Source organism: Lonchura striata, chromosome 5 (genome assembly GCF_046129695.1).
Source record: "Lonchura striata isolate bLonStr1 chromosome 5, bLonStr1.mat, whole genome shotgun sequence".
NCBI lineage: Eukaryota > Metazoa > Chordata > Aves > Passeriformes > Estrildidae > Lonchura > Lonchura striata.
The window spans coordinates 59,706,664-59,732,599 of NC_134607.1; the positions used below are offsets into that span (position 1 = coordinate 59,706,664).

General features: G+C 42.1%; 1 protein-coding gene across 1 annotated transcript; it reads left to right on the forward strand.

Moving 5' to 3' along the window:
* Positions 1 to 21,473: 21,473 nt before the first annotated feature.
* On the forward strand, positions 21,474 to 25,734 carry SYPL1 (synaptophysin like 1). The gene is made up of 5 exons (XM_021534701.2): positions 21,474 to 21,545; positions 22,245 to 22,363; positions 23,521 to 23,725; positions 24,533 to 24,721; positions 25,602 to 25,734. Exons 1-5 carry the CDS (start codon positions 21,474 to 21,476, stop codon positions 25,716 to 25,718), a joined length of 702 nt encoding a protein of 233 aa, XP_021390376.2. The 3' UTR covers positions 25,719 to 25,734.
* Positions 25,735 to 25,936: the final 202 nt, after the last annotated feature.

Sequence of the window (25,936 nt, forward strand, 5' to 3'; positions counted from 1 at the left end):
GTTCTTGCCTGGCATTTGAATTGCCAGAGTTTGGTTTGGTTTTAGTGCTTCTGCACTTTGTATTGACCTTTTTATTAAGCTGGTTTTTGTAACACCAGGACTTTCTATTACATAGGTAGTAGATTAATCATAACATGTCACTTTATGTGAGGTTAGGATTATTTTCTCCTAAATAATTGGTTTGCTCATTGTTTTATGCCAAACTTCATCTCTTATTATAATTTGTATCACAGTGTTTCATAAAATCCTTTTTCAGTTCTTCACAATCAGCTCCCACCTTTATTACAGTGCATGACTCAGCACCTCCAGCAAGCTGTCACCTCCTTACCCACCCTTCTCTACATTGTTTTACATGTTGAGCAGCAGGAGCTCCAGCACAGATCGCCAAGTGGAGTTTCACTCTCTGAGAAAGCTGAGTAATTTCCTATTATTTTCTTTGATCAATGCTGTGTACATGTAAGGACCTCTCCTCATGTCTCAAAACTTCTTGGCTTCCTTGAAAACTTTATTATAAATCTTGTTGAATGCCTTTTTAAAATTAAAGTAGGTTATATCCACACACCTATTGACTCCTTCAAAGGACTTCAAAGAAGGTAACTTCCTCTTGCATTTATCAATCAGAATCTCCCTCAGGAACTTAAAATCATTCTTTCTACTGTAATTTCTCCCTTAGTCTTACTGTGCTTTTGTCCACAAGATCAAAAAACTCTTTTGAAAATTTGGAAAATCCAGACAACTCAGAGAATTTTGTGAAATGGATTATTTTTCTCATGCTATCTTTGTCCTTTTGCAATACAGTGCTTGATGGTGAATGGCACAAGATTCTGCAGTGAGGTACCTTTGGATAGAAAAGCATTGAGCCATTGGGACAAATCTGTTCTTCAGGTTTGAATCAAAGAGGGACAATTACCAAGGAACAGACCAACTTATGGGAGGCTTCACCTGGTGATGCCTCTCAGGGACTTGCATGAACAGGAAAGCTGGACATAACAGAGACAGCCCCACCAAGCACTGTGGGCTAGAGGCAAAGATAACATAGTTTGCACAGTGCTCATCAAAAAAATTCTCTTCAACAAGGGACTCAGGATTAAACCAGATTCTAGAATAGTTTTGAGTGAAGAGCCATTTCTTTTAAACCACAGACATCATCTTAGACATGTCTTGTGTCCCAAAAAGACAGATGCATAAACTGGTCACCTCTATACTATACAAGGGTACATGTTCCAATGTGGGTGCCTCTGTCATGTTTGTTGAGCATCAAGTGAGCACTGGCAGTTGGTATTTTATATGGTATATATGATTGTGTATGATTGTATAGGGATCACATACATATATGTACATATGTACAGTTTCTATACACAATGATGCAAATCTATATATGAATAGACAGATGTTTACAAATGTGTATATAATCTAACTATAGAAGGAAATATTCATAAATACTAAGGACATTCTATTAGTGGTAGCCACAGTTCATGGGCTATGATCTTTCATAAATTCTGTGTACCTGCATCATACTTGCTCTGTTTCTGTCTGATAACTTCATTTCATACATTAAAGGGTTGTGTAAGCAGCCTTTTCAGCCACCACCTGACTGGCAGCTTAAACTGAAATGATAATCTGTGGTTACTCCCAGCTCTGTCTCTGAATTGCTTCTTGCCAAGACCCTGCATGTCTGTCTCTGGTGTTGTGTAAGTTGGTATTTGGCTACCTGCCAGTGGATGTCATGGGACTGTGATCAGGCAAGTCAGGTTTGCATAACAATAACCTGTCTTTGTCTCTATTACTCCTCAAGTTACATGTCTCCCACAGACTTTATCAACAAAAGGTTTGTCATTGTCTAGCTCACCAATGAGCAAATGAATTAGGACAAATCCCAGTGATCCCAGTCCTGTGGCATCACTGCTCAATTGGGTCATGCTCATTGGTGACTTGCAATGATCATATCTTGAAATCAATGAAAGAACCAGTTTTTAATCCATATAGTTAATTACCTGGCAGTTATATATTTTTTGAGTTTTTAAAACCAGATGCAGTGTTCTAGTAATGCCTTGGCAGAATTAACATTGCATTATGATGGTTTTCTATATTCAACAGGAAAAATAAAATAACAAAAGAGAAAACACTAGCCCAATTTCATTCCCTTTTTACTACTAGCTAGCAAAATGCTCTGAATTGAAATGTTAAAGACAATCGTCTTTCTCAGCTTGGGATCTCCATCTCCTTTTAGCTTTGAGCAGGACCTGCTGCTGACCAAATCCTAGTTTCTACTGAAATACCTAATGATGAAAAATAATGTCTTTAGGTAAAGAATATGTTGGGAATATTTGGCTGGAGAAAACACAGCCCCAGAGGAGAAGCAGGATCTGTGCATTAGTTAGGTAAAGTCATAGGAGAAGCAGGGTGACCATCACCCTGGGGACAGCTCAGGCCTGTTTTGTCAGCCATCCCCAGACCCTGAACTGCTCCAACCAGGACCTGACAACCCATGGTGGCTCAACAAACCTCTCTGGGAGAGGAGCCTGTGCAGGTTTAAAGCAGCTCAAATGCAAATGTATGCTGTATTTAGGGATTACCTATAGTGCATTGGAACAATGCACCATAATACACCTCCCAGGTGTATTATAATACACCTCTGGTTACCTCCCTGCTTCCTCCAGCCGTGCTTACTTGCCCAGTCAGGAGTGTTCATTTTCTGCAGAAATACTCAGACATCCTCTGCAGCCTCCACAAGCAGTTTCCTGGGGCCTATGAGATCCCCCTGGGGTAACAGAGAGCTCTGCCTGGGGATGTGTGCACCTGTGCAGGACATACAGACACTGAGCAAAGCAAAGTTGTGCAGACCAAAGGGATCTACAGGGAGCCAGCTCTGAGAATGCCAGATCTTCTGTCTGCATCTAAGAAAAGCCAGAGGGATGAACACTGCTTTGTGTATCCTTTTGAGCTTTCCTGTATATCTTTCACAGGTATAGCTATCAGCTTCTAAAATCTTGGCTATAACTTACTGAAATACACTTTGTCTTTACTATCACACCTGTGCAAATGGAGATGGAAGGAAGGAAATGAACTGGAGCTGGGTGAGCACACTTTGAGCACACTGCTCCCCGGGGGATGCCAAGCTACAGTCAGCAGCATGGCCAGGCTGTCCTGGGCCCTGCAGCAAGTCCTTTCCATCAGCAGTCACCACCCAGATGCTGCTCTCAGGAGGGACCTCTGTTTCTGCAGCCCAACAGCTCCTGGGTGATTCCAGTCACAGATCAGCTGAGTCCAAAAGGCTGATTCAGACTCCAAAAGGACAGCACACCCCTGGGCAGGTGTGGCAGAGCCCGTGGCCCATGGGAGACACTCTGCACTCCTGCCTCATTCATTGGCACTTCCTTCCAGATAAGATCCTCTCCAGTGGGCTCAGTGTCAGCTTGGTGCTGGTCAGAAATGGGCAGCAACAACATCTGGAAGGAAAAATAATTTCAAAACTGGAAGAATTTGGGATTCCCTGATGTCTTCCTCTGCTGCGTGAATAACACACCACACATCCACAGTGTTTGTAAGTAGAGTCTCTGTATTTTTAGCAACTGATCTATGAGATCATTTTGCTATTTTCAGTTGTTTGTGACTTGGGACTTTTCTGCTAGGAACATAGTGAGTGGGAGGAGCACACACCCTCTGCTTCCAGTGAGGGCCCCAGCAGACCCTGTGTACCCACTAAATAATACTCATTTTCTGATCAGCTTACCTCCCTGGAACATCATCAGTCCAGGGCATCTGTTGCAGTTTGAGAAATGCCCTCTTGTGTTCTACCAAGATGCAGGAGAAAGAGCACATACCCAGGAAAAGTCCAGACAGTCTTCAGTGAGCAACAGCTTCCCCAGAAGCAGGCAGTGTGCCTGTGAGCCTGGATGGCCTCTCCCATGCCCCATTCACTGGCAAACAGCCTCTTGCTTAAATCAGGAAATACAATTCCTGCACGTGTCTTTTGGTGTCTCGGGGGGTTCAGTGCAAGGGGTCTCACAGCACATTTCCATATCCTGCAGGTCCTGCACCATTCCCAGTGTCCCCACAGGCACCTGTGTCTGCCAGCTGGGCACCATCAGCAGGCCTGGCCTTCCAAAGGGGCAGCTGGATCATCTCCCTCCTGCCTGCCCTGGGCCATTGCAGTGTGCCTTTACAGCATCTCTTATCTCAAAGCACTGAGACTCTGACCCGGAGTGCTGCTGTTCATTCATCGGATAAGAATGCAATAATTAATTGACTGAGAGATAAACCACAGATTTAATTGTACGTCAAGCCCGCAGGATTCCCTCAACACCGCCCACACTGTGCTAAAATTTGATTTCTGCACTGATGGCAGAATCTTAATATGTGTTAAATAGAGACATCCTTTTGCCTCCAGGGCCAGGCTCAGAAGAGGTGATTTGCTGGGGCAATGCAGGGGCTGGAATGTGGGGCTGCTGGCCACAGCACCTGCCTGGCACCTCAGACACAGCCATAGCCCCTTGCTCCACCCAACAAGTTTGTTTCACACTGTGGATGTGATTTCTTGGTAGCAACCTGAGTTCTCCATTACCTCCCTTTTCTCCACCATTGAACACGCACCCACCTCTCTCATGGGACAAATTATCTCCCTCTGCAACAGGCCTTATAAAAAGAAGTTTATTCTCCTTCCCCAACAAACCTGCACCACATCAGCCACCCTCCTGTGGTCCCTGCAGCAGTGGCCACCTGGGCACTGGCAGCACCACCATCCTCTGTGCCCAGGGTACCCCCAGCCAGGCCATCTCACAGCAGGACATGTGCACATGGCTCACACCCAGTCCTGACCACCTTCAGACCTTGGCACAGCAGCAGCGTTTCCAGCCAGGATGAATTCTGGCTCTGGAAACCCAAGGGCAAACCTGGGGCCAGAAAAGCTAAATTTCTTTTGGGCAGACCCCCAAGTTCCAGCTAATTTTTGCATGTTGAGAGCTTTGGCAGGATTTCCACGAGTGATGTCTGAACAGCAACCCAAAAACCCCACATGGAGCCACAGGACACTGGAGGTACTCACAAGCAGCCTGATGGCCACCTCTGGCTTCTGTGAGCCAGTGAGAAACAATTGCCTCAGCCTTGGCAGTGTGGTGTTTCCACAGATTCAGGTTCACCAGTTCAGCCACAGAAGTTTTAAGCTACTTTATTGCATTTACTATAGAGATTATAAAAGTATAAAATGGCAGTCCTAGTACCAAAAGGAGGCTGTTTATCTATTTTTATTTCCTTTTGGGTTAGAAGACGAAAGTGAAAGAAAATATAAACTTGCTTTCTCCAAGAAAACAAACTGACCTTTGAGTGTTGTAAAAGTCTTTGTACAATAATTTGGCTGAAGAGGACTGGAGTTTCTTCTTGTAACATATTTTTCCTTAAAAAATGCCTGTTTGCTAAAACCAGAACAGTTTGCAGAAAGGCTTGATTTAAGGGAATCTGCCCATTTGATAGCTACTTAGAAAATTTTTGAGCTGCTGAATGGCTGAATTTGTCAGCATAAGTCTTCAAATATGAAGCTAATCTAGAGGTACAATTTTAAAAAGTAGAACTTAAAAAGTAGAAAAGATATGTACAATTTAAATTAAAATGAAGTATTTTTGCCTTCTTTGCCGTCTTTAAATCCAAAATGCCTAAACTGACCTATTCCAAAACACATTGTGATCATCACAGCAGTTTTGAAATGTGGCTTTCTGGGGAGTGGAAAGTTCACTCCCTGCCAGGTAAAGCTGCTCTGGAAAGCTTCAGGCAAGTGTAGATCAAACTGTGGGTTGAAGTTTCATGCCTGTGCTGTAGAGAAAACTGGGAACTTATTTCAGTGAAACAGGTGATTCAACAGTCATAAAACACTCATTGCCATAAAAATTATAAATGCCTGGAACTTTTGGAGTAAATCAAGTACAAGCTCAAAGATCATCATTCAGGGATGCCTTTAATAGATATTTAACTAATCAGTCATTGGATCATGCAATTCCTTGTTCCCTTCTAGCAGACATTTTACCTGTTAACTAGTTTATCTGTGCACTGAGCTCACACCACAGCCCAGTGTCCTCATCTTATTCCTGTCCGTCATTCTGAATTCCTCTGTTGTTAGATGGAACTGGTTTCTTTTCAGGACCATCTTTACTTCAGCTATTTATTTAGTATGTTTATTTTGACAATCAAGCTAGCATTTAAAATGCTGGTTTTTATCCAGCCCCAGGGTAACAGCTTTGGGCTGAGCTGCTTTAGATTTCAGCACAAGAAACCAGTACTGGGCTTGCTGAGAGTGCTCGGCTGCAGCCCAGGATGTGGCAGGATGCATCACCTAGCTTTGCCTCTTGACCATAATGCTGCTTGCCTTTTTTGGCATTTTCTCTCCACAGGGCTGCAAGTTTTTGTACAGGGAATTGATTCATAACCTCTACTAATCATAAAAGAAATTAGGTAGAAACCCACATAGGAACACTCTAGTTAGGATCAAGAACTTCATCTTGCCAAAAGAGAGAGCTGACATCTCCTGGAGTGAGAGACTGCATTTGTCCTCCTCTAAGGACAGGAAAATAGGAGGATGTCCCCACCACTGTGGACAGATGGACACATATATCCACCCTGTACCTCTTCAAAGGTGCAAAACCTTCATGTCCAGTGGTGGGCTCACTCTCAGGCTGGTGCTGCTTCCTGGAGGCTGGGATCTGCTGGAGTAATCCCACGGACACAAGAGCACATTTGTGTGTTTTGACATAAGGCTGACAACCAAATGCCATCACGGCTGTGCTCAGCAGTGTGTTGGAGAGAGGCTGCTGGTCAAACTTGTCACTATGTGATGGGATTGTGAGCTTTGGGAGAAGCCAATATCAATCAACATCAGCATCTTCAGCACCAGCCTCTGTTACAGGAAGAGCCATCTGATTCTGTGAGCGCTTTCCCCACATCCCATTATGGTCCAAGCAAATTTCTTAGCTGCCTCCTCACTCCTGTGCTGGGGCACTTCTTGTTGGGAGGGTAGGGGATAGTGTCTCCCCCTCTGTCTTCCCAGGCTCAGTAGCTGCTCCCCAGCTGGCAGTCAGCTGGCAAGGACACTTCCACCCTCATCCTCACCAAGAGGTTCCCTGAAGAGAATGTGGCAGCACCAATGACAGCAAGTGCACGGGACAGTCTGTGTGTCACACACGTCACCATATCATTTGTCACCCCTGCTGCAGTGTGACTGCTGATCTCTCACTGATTGTAATTCTTTTTAATGAGAGTAGATGGACTTTAAAGCTCCAAAGGAGTGATTTCAGGCAGGGGAAGGTCAATGCATGGCTCAGTCTTACTGAGCAACTTCATGTGCTAAGGCTAAGATGAATTAGCTGCTGGTGGGTGAGAAATGTGTGAATGTGCCTCTGCTCCAGCAGACACAGGTGCCCAGGCAGCCCCTGGCTGCTATGACCTACCCCAGCTCTATGGGGATACAAACAAATTTTCCATGACTTGCCTTTAGTGGCAGGATGCACACCTGTGTTGGGCACAGTCACAGGGAGGGATTTCATGAGACTCCCAGTGCTGGCAGGGAACCACCAGGACAAGAACCAATGCAAAACAAGCCAGAACAGCTTGGCCACTGACCATCAATCTGTGAGGCCACTGTGGCACGTATGGGCTTAATGTGTGGGTGCAGGTATGCTTGAGAAGGGCTCAAGCAAAGGAGAAAGAGATATCATGTAGATAAAGAGGGGCAAATAGGATTTTTTTTTTTTCCCCAAGGAAAAAGCTACTTTTAAAACAAAAATAGGAAACCCTGGAGGAGTTGGGGTGCTGGTGCTCTGTCATCCTTTTCTTCTGTGAACGAGGCAGGGATCTGAAAAGCAGCTGCCAAACAAGCCTGGGAGTGTGAGTCCAAGGCACGTGGCAACCACAGTTGGCACTGTCTCAACCCCCAGCTTTGTTCTCCTGGGACTGAAAACCCATAGGGTGGCTGTCCCTGACTGCTCTCATACAAATCACTATAAATCAGACACAGATCAGACACACAGTGACACTAGTGCCATTCTCAGACTCTCATATGCCATTTCACGAGGATTCCCTAGCTCAGTGCAAGTCTCCTTTTCCACACATTTTAAAGGAAGTGAATTAACCTGAGCTTGTTAATGTGTAAATCAAGATGAAATATTTGCTGGTAAAACACAGAGCTCAGGTTGACAATAACAACTGTAAATGGAGCTAGAGCAAAATGTAGCATCTGGAAACAAAACATCTGGGTATGCACACGAGGCTGAGTTGGTCTGATAGGGAGCACTGATTTTGCCCTACCGTCAATTGCTGCCACACGACTTCTCAAATACTTCCTGCTCCCACTTTGTTCCAAAGCTAAGAACCACCTGCAGCACTGGAGAAAGGACAGATGAAACAATAGCTCTTTTTGTCTTTTCTGTCCTTGGCAACATGAGAAGAGCAAATAGTGAGGGAAAAAAGAAGAAACAAATACATATCTGCCAAGATGAGGTTTGCTCTTTTGGCCAGTGGGCTCAGCAGAGCTCATAGCATCTTTTTTCAGAGCAATCATGACTGCAGTGAAAATTACAACACTGGTGTCAGGAAATGCAAAGCTTTCCCACATGAAATGACCAGAGGAGATTTTTTGTCACTGAAGACTATTAGCCTCTTCCCCAAAGACATCACAGGATTTAAAAGTGCAAGAAGATTTTCTGAAGTGACAGGATATAAATCTCTGTCTCAAGGGCAATAGAAATGAAAGTACCTCAAGAGCAATTGGAAAATCTTTCATTGTTTCTTACTGGGTACAACCAAACAAAATTAAATGTCTATTTTTTTTCCTTACTCAGGGCTATGCATCTTGTAGATAAAGGAAGATAAATGTACAGCCACCCACCTCTGGCAGCTTGTGGTTGATACTCTGTGAACAGGGACTGTAGAAAACCAGCTTGCAGAGTGAGGCATCGACTCATCTGTACTGAAATCAGGCCCTATTTTTTCTTTCAGCTAGGGAAGATCCAGTATCAACATTGCTGTCATAGCAGTTGCACAGGGAAATAAGTGATTTCCTGTCTGAGTGTGTTCCATCACTCAGCATTTTATTTTTGTGCTGAACCAAAGCCAGACACATCACCCCACCCTGTGCTGGGGCACTCTTCCCCATCCCCTGCCACTGGAAAGGCACTGGGAAAACATCACAGGGGTAAAACCTGACACAAAGAGCTCCCTCAGTACTTGTGCCAAATGCCTTCTCCAGAAGTGTCTAGCCAAGGCAGAGTTTTGTGGACTTTTGGAATAGTGAAAGACTGTTCTTTCAGCATATACCACTTTCTCCCAGAGCTGTCAACCTGTTTTGGCTGGGAGAGAGTTCATTTTTTACTTAGTAGCTGGTACAATGCTGTGTTTGGGATTTAGTATGGGAATAATGTTGGTATCACACTGATGGTTTAGTTGTTGCTCAGTAGTGCTGGCCCCTAAGTCAAGGACTTTCAGAGTCTCATGCTCTGCCAGGGAGCAGGTGAACAAGAAACCAGGAGGGGCCATGGCCATGGCAGCTGGACAAAGGGATATTCCATACCATAGGATGTCATACCCAGCCTATAAACAGGGGGACTTGGCTGAGAGGGTCCAATCACTGCTCAGGGACTGGCTGGACATCGGTCAGTGGGTGGTGAGAATTGTGTTGGGAATCACATCTATTTCTCCCTTGGATTTTATTCCTTTCCCTCCAACTCTCCTTTTTGTTGTAATTGGTGCTGCTAATAAATTTTACTTTCAGTCATTAAACTGTTCTTAACTCACAGACTTTACTTTTTTCAGATTTTCGTCTTCATCCTAATGAAAGAGTGGGAGGTGAGCAAGTGGCCATGTGGGGCTTAATTGCTGCCTGAGTAAGCCAACATCTTCCAGTCCAAATTTTCTCCAGAACCCAGGAGATAATGCAACCTTCTGTCTGGCTGTGTAAATAATGGAGAAAAAAACTCACTGATATTTTCTGCCTTTTTTTTTTTCCTTTCAGTAGTAATAATTTTTATAATAAGACAAAAGTATTAAGCAGCATCCTAAAAGCGTCCCGCTTGGGTGCAGTGCCTCTGATGTCCATGCGAGGGCTAAGGGCGAGCGCGTTCGGGCATTTCACACTGACAGAAATACAGAAAAACGCGCTGCCAGCTGCTTGCAGAATCCATGGGCACCCCCTGCACCCCCCAAGCTTTTGCACAATCTCTGCTCCCAGCGAAGTGCAGGAGGCAGCAGCTGGGTGCAGTGTGACAGCTCTTGCAATGGCAAATTCGTTTAGTGACTTCATGTGTCGAGGGGTTCTGCTCCCACCCTGGCTCCCCACAATCTTCTGGGCAATTTTTAGCATTGTCAGAGTGTTTGAGACAAGTGACAAGGATTTATTTTCTTAACATGTTGAAATAAACCTCATTTTTATTACAGGCAGCTGAAAGGTTTTGTCAGATCTAAAATGATATGTTTTGAGTCTGATCAGGTTAGAATTTATTCTCTGTATTAAATAAGGAACATTTCAGAATAAAATGTGTTTCCACAGTGGAAAAACTAGAGCATTTGAACAGAAAACGTGTGAAAGTGAAATCTTGTTTCTAAATAAAAATATTTCATACCTTTTTCTTCTCTGTATATATCATACCATTACTTTAATCCAGAAGATGCTTCCTAAATTAGATATAGTTTTTGTTCAACACCTGAGAAGTCTTGGGTGAGAAAGTAATCCATAAGAAGGAAAAGAGAAAAACAAAAACAAAAACAAAACCAAAAGCAAACAAACAAAAAAAGCCAAAGCCCAAAACCCCAAAACCTTTTCTAGATGTGAAATTTTGTTTCCATTCACATTTGCAGTCACCAAGAGAGCTGTTGGCTCTTCTGAGTGCACCTCGAAGGAAATTCAATCCAGTGCTGAGGTCAACACGAATGTCAGCATTACCCAGATGGAGAGGTCCTGCCTGAGAGGTGCATGATCTGTGGACTTTGCTGGTTAATTGCAAAGGGCTGAATGTGCCCTTCAGATTGCTCCTTCATCTCATCTGAGACTTTGTACATTATTTTTGGGACATTAAGCACAGCAGGATGAGTCCTCTAGGGAAGTTTTGCAGCATTGCCAGCATTCTGATGGCTGGTCCCTTGGAACGCGATGTGCTTCTATCTCCAGCTTCTGGAGTCATATGATTATGTGAGGATCTCAGCTTTCATGACAATTAAAAGTAGGGGTTTAGTTGATGAGACTGTAGAGAAAAGCTGGCAAATGTGACCTTCATAAGGTTATTGGCCAAAAAGAAAAACAAATCAAAGGGATCTCAGCTATATCAAGTGCCTGAATTTTAAATGCATAGCTTAAAACCAGCATAATTTTGAGGACCAACTGTTAAATTTTGAATATTTGGGATTTTCGTGAAGAGGGAAAAAATTGCTTCTTGCTTTTTTCTTCTTCCCTCCTTGCGCTTCTTCCTTCCTAAGGCTCCCTCCTGTTGTTTTCGCTCCTTGATTGCTCTCAGCCAGGAGCTGCCGTCGGACACCAGTCAGACAGCGTGTGACTACTGGGAATTTTCCAGGTTTCCAAAATGTTTTCCTTGCATCTGCCAAAGCCAACGGAGCCGTCGCTGAACACGTGCCACTGGAAAATCACAAGCGGGCTGGCTGCCAAGGGTGCAGAGTCGCAGTTCAGCAAGGACATTGCCAGCACCCCTTGAATCTTGTGCCAAGCCATTAAACCCTCTCGCTTGACAATGGGCATTTGCAAAACGAGCTAAAAAGGAGGCTACAGAGTAATTATGTACCGTGAGTGCAAGAAGAGTGTCACTAGTGTGGTGTGGGGAATTTTAAATTTATATCCTCTGGCAGTGCTCAAAAACAGGGGAAAGATATCTAAAAGTATGGAAGTTTTTGCCCCAGCCTTAAATGATATGTGACACACAGGATTTGGTGAGGGAGTCCATTTGCTATTCCATTTGTTATTTTTAATTTATAGCAACTTAATGGGAAAAAAAATCAATCTATCTTACAGAAAATTTTGTCAAAACTTTTAGGGCCTAAATTCTGCCTTCCATTAACAATACACATTTTAATCAGGTGCTTGAAATTCGTATCTTAGTGTAGATTATGTGCACATATATTACATGCCAAGCCTATATATACACCTGTTTGAAGATCCTAAAAAACCCACACCATCTGTTTTGGATGTTAACAGGAGAGCATGGAGAAGGTAGAAATTTTAGGCACTATGTATAGGCAAGAATTTGGTGCATGCTCAGTACAGAATGGATGAAGGAAGGAAATACACGTGGATTTATAGCTTTGTAGAGCCAGCCTAGCTGGGACAGCCTCGCAGTTTGCTGCCCGTGCCCCTCAGAGGCTGTTGCAGCTTTATGTTCCGAAACGCTGCCTGGGGCTGCCAGACTACCAGCAGGACTCATTAAACAGCTACTGGAAAAATCCCCGGGAAGCTTGTCAAAACACAGCATTTCCAGCGCTGAAACACGAGCTGTGTTAGTGCCTGGGACCGGCTCTGGGTTGGTTGTTGGGGCTCCCGGTCACACCCAGAGCCAGGGAGGTGGCAGCGCCCCGGGTGCCTCCCACAGCCCTGGGCACAGCTGGGGCGCGTCCCACAGCTGGGCACCGCTGGCAGGCACGTGTCTGCTGAAACACACATTGCAGTGGCACCGGCGGGTATAAACGACCCCACAGTGCCACATAATCAAGAAACAGATCTTCCTTCTCAGCTTTCTGTTCTTCAACATTTTCTCTGAGCAAAGCGTTTGACTATGATGAATGGCTAATGAAATGGCTCGTACAGCAGGATGCTTACAATAAAATGGATTTGGAGCATAAAAGGCAGCATTATTCTTATTCTTATTCTTATTCTTATTCTTATTCTTATTCTTATTCTTATTCTTATTCTTATTCTTATTCTTATTCTTGTTATTATTATTATTATTATTATTATTCCAGTGCCTGGCTGGCTTCTTGACAGCCTCCTGCTGCCTTCTATCTCCCATCACGGGAGGATGGAAAAATTCCCCCAGGATTTATTAACATGACAGAGACCTGTGAGAAACGGAGGCGGTCTGAAGGAGGGAGGTGATGGCTGAAGGGAGAAACCAGGCTTGCAGGCACTGACACAAGCTGTTAAGTGCTTGGAGAGGTGGGAGAGCGATGAGAGTCTCTGCAACAGGGAATGAGAAGGAAATCCCAGGCAACTTCTTCCTGTATGGATGTTCCAGCCCTCCCACAAAAATGCTGCTTTGATATGAGAAAAATTCAAGAGTGACAAGGGGAGCTATTGTAAATGCAGGCGAACCCGGTGGGAAGATATGATGATATCTGACTCCAGTTCAGAAGGCTGAATGATTTCTTTATTATAACTATACTAAAATACATTAATATACTAGTTAAAGGAGATACAAAAACTACATACTTGCTTTTTGTAACAACCATATCTAACTCACAACTCATGACCCTCTCTCGAGAGCCCAGCCACAAGTGGATTGGATTGGCCATCAGGCTCAAACAATCTTCACTAGAATCAAGCAATCACCCCAGGTAAACAATTCTCCAAACACATTCCACATGGGAAAAACAAGGAGTAGAAATAGAAATTGTTTTCTCTTTCTTCTCTCTGTGCTCTTTATGAAAAAATTTTGAGACAGAGGAGAATGTGCCTGCTACAAGGAGCCACCTGCCCTCAAGTGCTGTCAATCAGCAAATTGGTGAGGTGCTCCAGGGCAGGAACTGGTCACATAGACATGCTCCCAAATAATTCCCAGGCACATTTCAGGAGTGACAGTGGTCCACAGGTGGTTATAACCAGGACACAGGGCCACCATGGTTTGGAGGCTGAGGCTTTATGAGCAGAAAGTCACAGAACACTGTGTCAGCTGGCTCAGAGTTCAGGAAGGCCCTGGCCACATTTCAGTTACTGCAGCTGAAACACTTAGGAAATGAAGGTTTTCTGCTGCATTTTATATTACATTTTACTCTGCATTCATACTAGCACATGCCACATTAATAAGGTCTAGAAAGTTAAGAAAACTTTTTTAAAAATTGAAAAGTCTTAAAGCAACTCTTATACATGATTTCTAAATTCTGTCTATGAGGTCCAGTTTTTTAGAGCCCAAATGCTTTAAAATCTGGACTCGTCAGGTCACATAAAGGAAAATTTTTTTTTCTTTTGTTTTCCCTGTGATATTGCTTTCCTAGGATAATCTGCCAACATTGCAATATCTCTTCACTCAGTTTTCTTGCCAGAGGTCATGCTCCTGTTGAAGACTGCAGTGTGACAGGCAGGTACCTGTGGTGGCCCAATTTATTCCCTGACTCAAAGCAGCAAGAAAAGGCCAGGTTCACTGTGTGCCTGTTTAATTTGTTTCTGCTAAATGTCAGGTGCTGAGGCAGTCTTAAAGAAAGATGTTAAACATGCAGCTGCCAAATTGCAGTGCCAAGAGTGCAGTTTGCTTTGTCTACCTGAAGATAACCTTGGCCAAATTCTTGGCTTGCACCAAAAGAGAGCTCACACACCCTTGCATTTGAAGGACTATGAACTTTGGAACTAAGAATTTATGAACTGAGTAGCATTTGTATTTAATGACATTAAGAAAGGCTTTTTCATTTACATAGGTTGCTTGAGAATTGTTGAGTTTGTATTTAATTTTCTAGAGAGTTTAGTCCAGTCAGATAATAACTGAATTAACTACAAAGCAACATCTTAATTTTCTTGCATCCTCTGTGTCAGTTTTCATTTTACTTCTCATAGCTGTTTGCATTTTATTTAACCTGTAAGTATTTTTGCAATTTATGACCTAAAATATATGATCTACCCAGTACATTTCATTGTTTTCAATTTCTTAACAGACTCTGTAACAATATCTATTGTGTCTCATTTGGCAGACAAATATTACCTGTTTGACCATCTGCATTCATGTATAGTTATTCCACCCAGCTCCACAGACTTCCTTTCTCACCATTTAGAATAAGAAATACTTGTACTGTTAAATAGATTAATTTTTATTTTGTGGCCTGATATCCATGACCTGGATTTGAGTTATAAACCCGTCATTTGCCAGGGCTTGTTACCCACTGATTGCATAAGCTATTGTTACTAGGATAAATTTCAAATTCATCTAAAAATCACAATTAACCAAGTGATCAGCTCTACAAATAAAATCAGCCAACATCTCCTGTCCCTAAGTTCAGTAAGTTTGTTGCCAGACTGTCTTCTGAGTTTTAGCTGCCTTGATTTGTGTCATAATCAAAAATATCTCATTTCAGATTCAAATTACAACATTAACTCAAGTGTGTTGGCAAGTCTTTTAAAGACTCTCATATTCTAAATATGTGCATAGATGATAAAGTAGCAAGATCTGAAATAATTACTATTTATATCCTTCCATTGTTTCCTCCAAAAAAAGTACTTTTGACTTAGATATTGTTTTCAAAATGATTAAGCTGACTCCTAGATTGTTTTTCCTGAAATGTTTTTGTTTTTTCAGGTCCAATAATGCTTCACAACTATTTCCATCTGGTAGTAATAGTCCTGTTTATTCTGGAACATCTTGGTTTATATTATGCCTCTGTGTAACAAAATCTATTGAAATCATGCAAAACACCAATCTCTCTGCCAAAGTCAATAAAATTACTACTTGTTGAAGAAACCAGTAAACAACAGAACTTCATAATGATGTCATTAACACATACTTTGTCAACAGTTGGGAAATCTGGAACCTTCAGGAAAATAAATAGAAAAAAAACCCTAATGTATTCAGCTCAGTTGTATAATTAATTATACACAAACTTGTAATGAGGTTTGGTTAAAAATGCAAACAATTTTATAGCAGCATTTGCTGCACAGCAGCAAAGCAGCAGTAGTTCAGAAAGCAGAGTGGATGCTGTGTTTTATCCATCCATCAAATAAATGGGCACATTTTAAACCTTCTTTAGAGCTGAGAGTCAGTGTGCTACAGCAACAGCAGGCCCTGAGCTGATCTCGAGTCCAGTTTGATACATTTGGGAGTTCCAAAGGCATCTTGTCCTGCTCTGGATTTTCTGCTGGGAGTAGAGTTCTGTTCTTTGTGTTCAGATGCTCCTGGGACGTTCCCTCAAAACACCTGCTTCGTGCATGCACAACATGCACAAGCTTTTTTTTTTTTTTTTTTTTTTTTTTTATCCATTTGGTACAAAAAAAGTACTATTTATAGGTTTATTTTTTGTCCTGGTCAGTTCAAATGTGTGACAGTATAACCTTCTGCAGAAAAGAGTGCAGCCATGAGTGGAGCATGTTTATTTAACTGTCAGTGCCAACCCAACAACACATGAAACACCACAAAACCCACAGGTAGGCTGAAGCATGGGGGGCAGATATATTCTAAAGTGGCATAATATGGTCAAAACTTAATTTATTAGATTAGTCCTCAGAGATTACTCTCAAGAAATGAAGAGAAGGAAAAGGGGAAGGGCTTTTCTGATTTCTCGATTCATCAAAAGGTAAATTAATATTAGCACTCCTATTGTAAATGCAGGCGAACCCAGTGGGAAGAAATGACGATGTCTGACTCAATTCAGAAGGCTGGATTATTTCTTTATTATAACTATGCTAAAATACATTAATATACTATATAAAAAGAAGATAATAAAACTACATACTACTTTTTCTAACTCTAACTCCCACACAACTCGTGACCCTCTCTCTCAAGTCCAGACACAGGTAAATTAGATTGACCATCAAACTCAAACAATCTTCACCAAAATTCAATCAAGCACTCACTCCAAATAAACAATTCTCCAAACACATTCCACATAAAAAAAAAAAAAAAAAAAAAGAGCAAAAATAAAAATTATTTTCTCTTCCATTTCTCTCTGTACACCTCTATAAAAAATCCTGAGAGGGAGAGAAATGTACTTACCACGCACCCCAGAGTTGTGCTTTGCTGCAGGTACATACCACGTGTAGTACCAAATCCAGTGAGACCAGTGTATGCTACCAGTGCATATTCAGAGATGCTACTGGGGATCCACGCTGAACTTCAGTGGTCTGGCTGCAGCAGAGAATGTTTTCCACCCCCTTTCCACTGTGTGGAAATCATCATGTGGAATCCCTGGCACTCTCATACTTGCCTTCATCCAGGAAATTCTGTTGGGTTTCAGAAATGACAAGCATAAATTGGTGGTAGTTTATTAAATGAATGAAGACTTCTTATCCCGCGCAGAGCCGCCCGCCCGGTGCGCGCTGTCCGAAGGCGCCGCTGGATGGTGGAACGGGACCCCGCACGCTCCCGCAGCCGCCCCGCACTCCCAAACCCTTCCAAAAAGCAGCAGAGCAATCCTGCCGGAAGATTCACAGCTCTGCAGTACCGCTTAGACTTTTTATTCCAGCTGCATACATCATATTGTTTGTCCTTGATAGCGGATTGGTATTTTCTGGAACTGTCGGCGGCAGTTTCAGGGGCGCTCCGAGGCACGCAGCAGCATTGCCAGGGGAGGTCCCATGGCACCCAACACCTGCAGAGTGACAAACTATGGAAATTCAGCCACAGGATTAGTTTGTATTTCATTTTAAACTGTGATCCCATGTGCAAATCGCATTGCCTGGGAAGCAAGAGGCATTGCCTCTCTGGGCAGGGCTGTGTTCCCTCTTGCCCATTGGAAATGTGCACAGAAATGTGGGGGAAGGGGACACGACCACCTGCACTTCAGTGGCTTCTACAGGTATTGAGAATAATGAGAATTTTTCCATGTGCAGTAGTAGAAAATTTAAATTCAAGGCAGCAGGGATACCAGTAATAGTTTAGAAATAACTACGCTGCTATGAGTAAATGAAAAAGAGGCAGTGTAAAATTACTAAATTTTTTTTTTAATGGTACAATATCTTGTAAAATCTAACTTGTGTTAGCCACAGAACTTAAAACCTGCTTGGATATGAAAGATGACTGGTACATGTGGTGAAATATGTCTCAAGGACTTTCAGCAAAGATCAAACACGTTAAACAGTGATTCCCAAAGTTCTGGAGTAAAGGCAGAGGTGTGCTACAGAAGTTAGGGAAAAGGAACAATATAAGTTAATGTTGTTATTAGAGAGCCAAAGAGAAATAAACTAAATAATAAATATACTTACAGGTCTAAAGAGGAAAAATTTAAAGCATCAGAGTGTACAAGAAAATAGAATTACAAGATACTTGAAAACATACAGACAACTAACAAAATGCAGATCATTACATGACAAGGAACTATCTGCAGACAGTAATATGGCAAGTAAACTTTATTTATTATGGGAGAAAGAAAAGCACTTTCTTTACCCAGTGTTCTGCCCTGCTGAATAGACAGTGCTGTGGACAGAGCAGTCCTGGGCAATGGTTCCTCCCCTGACACACAAGTATTAACTTAATCACACACTTTGGCTTTATCTGTAAACACAGAGCTCAGGATTTCCCTGAATTAATCCTTGTTTGGACTGCATAGGGGATTGGATGGGTGAAGAACACCATGAATCATCAGAGGTTTTTTTTCTACTGCTATCAAAAACAACACTATTGCAAATATTCTGAATTCCCTGTAAAACAACTTCCAGTGTTTGTCTTCTGCTGGAAACTTTTCGGAATCTCACACTTTATGTTCACTATAAATTATATTCTTTGATTACATGCAGGATCCTTTTTGTAAAACTGTCTCTTAGTATAAATCTCTGCCTTCCCTGCATCTACTCCCTTGTGCATTTCAAGCCAGAAGCAATACCTGTTAGTTACCCTTCATTTTGCTAAGCCATCCAAGTTCTTTCAGTCTTAGAAAATGAGATCTCTGTGACTCTTAATCATCCAGGTAGTTTGCATTAATCTTCCACAGGCATTAGTAAATGAGACTGTTGCACAATGCTTCAGGGGAAGCCCCCCTCTCCTCACTTGGGAGCACTTTGCTGTCTTTGTTGCACGCACATCTCTGGGACAGCCAGGAATCCCACTGGTCTCTCCCACAGCTTTGTCAGACACCATGAAACCAGACATATAGATGCCACAGATTTTGTCCTTTTTTTAACCTCCAAGGGATAGCACTCAGTATTCTGAGAAATAATTTTTTTTTTCCACTAATAATATTGATTTTCAGTTAAAGCGCAGTCAGGGACCTGTTTTCTAATTAAATAAATTATTACATGAGTTTTATATCCTTCTAGAGTCATCAAACAACAGGCCAAATACCTCACAGAACCTGAAACTACATTGCAGTGTCATATATTATCAGCCCAGTCTTTTGATCAGCCTAAGCATCAGCTGATTGGCAAAAACTGACTCCCAAATGACCCAGCAGCTTGACATGAACTGCATTGCTCTAATTTAATTCTCTGTCTGAGGGTTCTGCATCAGTCCCCCTACCTCTTTGCTTAGGAGCAGAGACAAATGGACAGCCTGTATTGCCAGAGCAGTCAGACATCTGATCTCAGCGTTTCAGAGATGACCCTCAATCACTGTCCACATGGAGAGAGCTCCTTTATCAGCCCTGTCCAAACCGGGGTTGCTGGGTATTGACAACTGAGAGAGAAGCTTTAGCAGATGTGACTCAGCACTCCCCTGAGCCCTGCTGGAGTGGGAAGGATTTATTACATGATTAGCATATTAATAGTCCTGCTTTTTTCCCCAAATACAGAATGCAATACTGGTTGTTCTTGCTTAATCTTGTTGTTGTTGTTGTGAACTTTTTCAGTGCTCCTTCCAAATATAGAGTCTTTCTGCCTAAACCTTTCCTTGCAGAGACTTGATCCAGAATTGCTTTCAGGTTATGAAATTAGCAATTTGGAAGAACTACCTGCATTTAAAATGTTTGGTATCACTTTAGAATAAAATCCACAAGCATAAATGTTCCAAAATACTTTTAAACTCAGGGAAAAAGGGAAAAGATAAATTACATGGAGTGAAAAATTAAGAGCCTTTTCCAATTTTAAATTAATGAGCCCACAGCTAGAACATTGTATATCGTTCAGAATGCATCCGTACTGGACATCTGACATCTGAGAAGGCTTGAGGAAGAAAAAGCAAAGAAATCAGGACTGAGAGACTTTTTGAAAAATGCTTTAAATAATGAAATGATTTTACTTAATTGATAAGTGGAAAAGCAGAGTAATTGAATCAATGTCTATATGTATTTTTAGGGAGATACATTTCTTATAGGGTTTAAGTAGAATATGTAGAAGAAGGAAGACAGCAAAAATTACAGGGGCATATTGGATGAGAGGACATATTTACTTGGTTCATTTAGACTGAACTGAGTTTGTATATGCCACTTCTTTATTGAACAGATTTTATTTAACATGGAGGATGTCAAGAAAATGAGCAAATAGACATTTCACCTTTGTCTGTCCCTGGTTTTATACTCCTATTTTACTTCTTAAAGGCACTGGCTACCCAGGCAGTGAAGCTAACCAAGGTGGCTTGAACCCTCAGCACTGCTCATCTGGACAGTGGTGGATTTTCTGTGAGATGTATGTGCCATTTAACAAAGCGGTGAAAGCCAGGAAAGAGCCATCCTTTTCACAGCTTTAGCTTGTGCTCCCTCCAGGATCTGTAGCAGCAGGCAGATGTCAGCACCTCTCTTGGTCATTGCACAGAAAAAATTCAGCACACCAGCACCACCACAGCTGAGCACCCACCTGCTGCCCTGTGGGGGCTGCAGGTGCCCTTTGGCCCAAGCTGCTGCAGCCTCTAAACGCACCCAGGAGCTGGACCCAAAGCCAGCTCTTCACTGGCATCTCCTCAGCACCTTCTTCAAGGCTGCCTGGCAGCAGCAATGGCGCTCAGCTGGCACCCAGGGCCTTTGGCCAGGATCTGCTTGCAGATCTTGCTATAAGATGCCAGATCAGCTGGATCCTGCTGGAAGCAGCCACAGCCTCCCACAGCCACCCCAGAAGAAACTCCTACAGGATCTTGAATCAGAGCCAGGAAAATGTGGCAGTGAGCACTGTGCCCAAGGCCACCTTGGCTATCCATGGTCTCTGGCCAGGGAAGAGGGAAGAGGGCAGCTCCTTTGACAGTCCTCAAACCTTCTTCAGCATGAGTTTTAGCTCTTCACTTTTACTGATAATTAACATATCAGCAACAAAGTGCAGCCACAGAAAACAATTAAAGCTTAAACAGTCAATGGTAGCCAACGTGATTTTGGCAAGCACATAGACTGTGCCTTCTTTGCCATCACATCATCAATCTCAAGGTACAGCACATATGACTGTCCAAAGTGTGCTGGGTGGGGAGAGAGGAAGAGGAAGAAGTCACTGCTGCCTCACAGCACAAAATGGCCAGTGCTGTTTCCCCTTGTGACAGCCACTGCAGCATTTCCCCAGCCCCCAGACGAGGCCTGGGGCTGAAGAGCCCCAGCTGAGTGCCTGTGGGTGGGTCCATGCCCATCTCCAGGTGGGGGGTGTGGCAAGGGGTGCCCTTATAGGGATGAGCCAGGGATGCTGCAGCAGCTGGCTGCTGCTGGCCCTGGCTCCTGCTGGCTGCCTTGGTCTCCCCATGACTGTGGGCTTGAGGATGGACTTCAGCATGCTCCTGGAGCCTCTGGGCTTTATTAAGGTCCTTGAATGGGTGAGTGGAGCTGGGGGGGCTGTTTCCTCTGCTGCTCCCAGCCTGGCTTTGCTCCTGTGCCTGGGTTGGGTACTCATGGGGAGGTGTGAGCCACTGGGCCGACAGACCCTGCCCCAGGTTGCTGGTGCTGGGTGTCCAGCACTGGGCTGCTCCTCAGCCATGCCCTTGGGCTGCAGATATATAAACTTGATGTGTTAATTATGAGTGTGTTTCAGCAGGTTGTGGTGCTGTGTGGTCTGATGATTGGGGATTTAGGGTCCGGATAATGAAAAAAGGGAACATAAGAGCTATTTAGAGAGTCAAGATGATGTGTGATACTCTGAGCATGTATTTTCTATTTGAATTTATAGTTGTGGATATGCAAGACTTATAAAATATTTCTTTTATCAACTTCAAGAAATACTATGCTGACTGTTAGTGTACAAAAAAACCCACAAAATACAAACCTCAAAAAATTTTTTGTGTAACCAAGAAGAAAATAAGTAGAAAGCACTTTTAAATGGGCTTTGGTTATCTGTATTGTTTACACTTTTGGATTTTAGAAACTCAGCATTTTCTTCTTGACATCACTTCATACTTAGTTACTTTTGCTAACTTTGTTGCTATTTCTTGTCTTAAGCTATTTCGGCTAAATGTTGAGTTTACTTCCTTTGAGCTCTAGTGATGTGCACTAATGTATCTATGTATAAATTCCTGCAGGTTCTTGCCATCTTTGCTTTTGCCACATGTGGAGGCTTTCAAGGTGAAACTGCTCTTCTAGTTTCCTGTGGAGGTGTGGTAAACAAAACAGTTACAGCTGCTTTTGCTTATCCATTCAGGTGAGCATTAGCTCTTCAGTTACTACTTGATAATTACTTTTTATTCCCCTTTTCCCTATCTGCCTCATTATGTTCATATGCTTACTGTATGAGTGAAGATGTGAAACTTCTGGCTTGCTCTGTAGCAGCAATAAAATATTCAGTTGTAATCATTTAAAGAGCTGTATTTGTTAGTGCCTTATAGAAAGAAGTAGGTAGAAATGGCATTAGGCTGTTATGTTCTGTATTACTCTATTTTAAGCTCTAATCTAGCAGTGTATGAGTGCTACAGAAAGTAATTAGTAAGACAAAAAACACAATCCATTTTAACAGCCTAATTCTTCATCAATTTGTAGGTGCTTTGGAGGTCCAGATAAGATTATTTTGAAAGTGCCGTTATCCTATTTTTGTTAAGACTGAATGGAAAGTTCTTTTCCATTTATTCCAGCATTATTTTGGTGAGGCTGTTGGACACAAAAAACCTGAATACTTTGGTGTCATTGCAGTGCTCTTGTATAGACAAGCTCCTTTCCTGGAGCAGGAGGAAGAAGGATTCCTCTTTGCTCTTGCAGCTGCACAACTATGAAGAGTTATGGCACATGCTCCATATGTGCTCAATAAATGTAATAACATAAAGAAATTAATTCGTTGGACAGCCAGTAAAACCCACTGCAACAGTATAGAACTTGGTCACAAAACCCAGTCTTGTTACAGAATTTGGAGGGGAGAGTAAGGATCTGAAATAATTCTGTGCTGGTCACAGAGTGGTCAGTGGTAATCACACAGCTTTATTTATTCAGCTTCAGTGGGTTTTGTAGCTATAATGCCTCTTAAGTCCTGATCACCTTGTTCAACTGCCAGTCTCTCAAGCAATGTTGCTAAATCTGCTTCTAAATTGGGATTTTTTTTGTTCAACCACTCTAAAAATGAAATTTAGGTTCTTCTCCTCAAGGCACTATTGTATATCTTAGTGTAGGATTGGATACAATCTTCAGATAGCTTCATGAATCTTTGTGTTGCATAAGTGATTATTTATATATTTATAGTGTATCTTTCAGAGTAAACTTACACAGTCAGAATGCTGAAGTGCTGTGGCTGTGAAGCATGGAGTATAATTAATGAAGTAAATTAAGCTCCCACTGTATAGCAAACTGACTACATGGATATAATCTTCACAGGTTGAATACTGTGGCATTTAGTGCACCAGACCCAAAAGGCTGTGGTGGTACTTGGACTGATGCCTACCTCATGGGCAACTTCTCCTCTTCTGCACAGTTCTTTGTTACCCTGGCAGCATTGGTATTCCTCTACTGTACTGCTGCCCTCGTGGTATATATTGGATATAACCATGTGTATCAGGAAAATAACAAGTTCCCACTAACTGTAAGTAGTACTAAGATATGTCAACGCTTTGACTTTGAAGCTGTAAAGAGATGAGAAATATTGCTAATGCAAGAATAATTGGTGAATATCCAGCAGTTACAAAAGTTAAATGGAGTGTGAACACAAGAATCTCAGGCTGGTCCCTACAGCACTTGAACAGAAAAGGGGACCCAAAGCCCTTGGCCATCTGTGGTATCACACCTTATGCAGTTATTGAAGAAGCGGAATGAACTTTCACTTTTTCAGGCAAACACTATCTTCACTACAACTCTTCTTTTGTATCATGCAATAGAGTATACAATTGTTCCATAGATGGGACTGTTAATCTAAAATTTCTCTGTATAGAGCACCTGCTGCAATTGGCAGAGGAAATCGTTACATTGTGAATTTTAGTTGCCTTCAATATTGAAGCTCTGAATGAGAACTTTCATAACATGCTTAAAAATGGACTTAGTGACCTTTCAAACCAAATTTTAGCCTATCAGCCATCCAGATTTAAATCCTCTGCCCTTACCCATCACTCTCACTTAACTTGGGTTTAAATTATCATAAAATAGGTGCTAGACATTGGATTTTAGAAACAGATTTCTTGGGTTGAGATTGCCTTTTGCATCTATCGAGCACAAGTTTTGTGGCTGGTTATCAACACTGAGATGTAACTATAACATTGTTAATGATTAAATTTACTTGTGATTATTATCACTGGTGCAGTCATCTTGGTGATATAACTGCTACTGTCTCTGCCTTGCTCTCATGTATATTCCTGCCATTTTTTTTAACCTGTTAATGAGTACTTCTCTTGTGTAGGACTTGGCAATCAGTGTCTTGACAGCCTTTCTGTGGCTGGTCAGTACTTTTGTTTGGGCAAAGGCACTTGCTGACATCAAGGTGTCCACAGGAGCCAGCATTGTTCCAGGAATTGAATCTTGCAAAGCACCAGGAACAACTTGCCATTTTCTTTCTGTGACCAGCATGGGAGTTCTGAATGTGTCTGTGGTATGTATGCCTTCCACCACATGGGTACAATAAATGTGTTGGAAAACAACAAATGGTACCTGAGAGTCCTGTTCTACTGATTGCATGTGTTGCTCTGTGTTAAGATTTCTTTATGGGTTAATTGTCATTCAGGTCCATTATTACTGTGGTAAAACGCTGAGCAAATAATTTCTTGGAGGAAACAAATTTTCTTCTAAAGGGAATAAAGAGAAACATCTTGCAGGATCTGCCTCTAGAGCTGTTACATGCAGCATTTCTAGACATATTTGAGTGTCTATTTATGCCTTTGTCCAAGAGCAACTTAAAATATCTTAGTGAACCACCCAAGTGATTTGGCTGATATAAGAGGAATTGCTGTGCTGGTACTGAACCTAGCTTTTTACTCAGCTGTGAGCATTTTTGCACATCAGATTGAGGTTCCTTGTAACATAATGGCATGAAGCTCATGTTCATACAAAGAACGCTTCATATCGGAGCAAATGAGGCTTATTGTATGATCTTCTTAGTGAATCCTACTTTCCAAAACTGTGGCTGTTATTCATTGCCCTAATAATAATCAGTCATTTGGTATGAGTGTATATGTAGGGGTGCTTAGTGATTGAAAATAATTTGTCTAATTCTGTACAAAGTATAGAGTAAGTTTGACTATCTGGTCTACAAAGAGCTCTGTTAAATAGCTAAAATATTTATGTTATTCTGAAGAGTTTGGAAATATTTTGCCCAAATGAAAGGGGTGCCAAAAATAGTGCTTGTTACTGTTTTGCCTTGAAAAGATATTTTGTCTTGTTTTTAAAAAAAAACCTAAAACAAAACTCAATCAAACAACACATTTAATAGTATATTTCCTCCCCCCCTCCTTTTTTTTTTCTTTACCCTACAGGTGTTTGGCTTGACTAATATGATTTTATGGGCAGGAAATGTTTGGCTTGTATACAAGGAGACCAACTTGCACAACCAATGGAACAGAATTTCTGAAAGTCCCACTGAAAGAGTATAAAAACAAGTTGATATTTTGAAGTGCTTCCACTTTCACATCACACTGCCAGAAGCATGGACCCATTAGGATTCATTTCAGTAATAACTGATAATTCATACAAACTTCTATTTTGTACTATGTTTTGATGTAAGGTCTTGGGTACTCCAACTGAAATGTATAATTATCATGAAATATATTGTGTCTTTTCAAGACAATGCAGCTTTATATTATATTACAGT

Bases quoted from the DNA above. Each gene is read 5' to 3' on its own strand.
- SYPL1 (XM_021534701.2), top strand. From the start codon at position 21,474: ATGACTGTGGGCTTGAGGATGGACTTCAGCATGCTCCTGGAGCCTCTG. The intron at 22,364-23,520 runs GTGAGCATTAGC...TAATCTTCACAG, and splicing joins GCTTTTGCTTATCCATTCAG to GTTGAATACTGTGGCATTTA. The intron at 24,722-25,601 runs GTATGTATGCCT...TTTACCCTACAG, and splicing joins GAGTTCTGAATGTGTCTGTG to GTGTTTGGCTTGACTAATAT.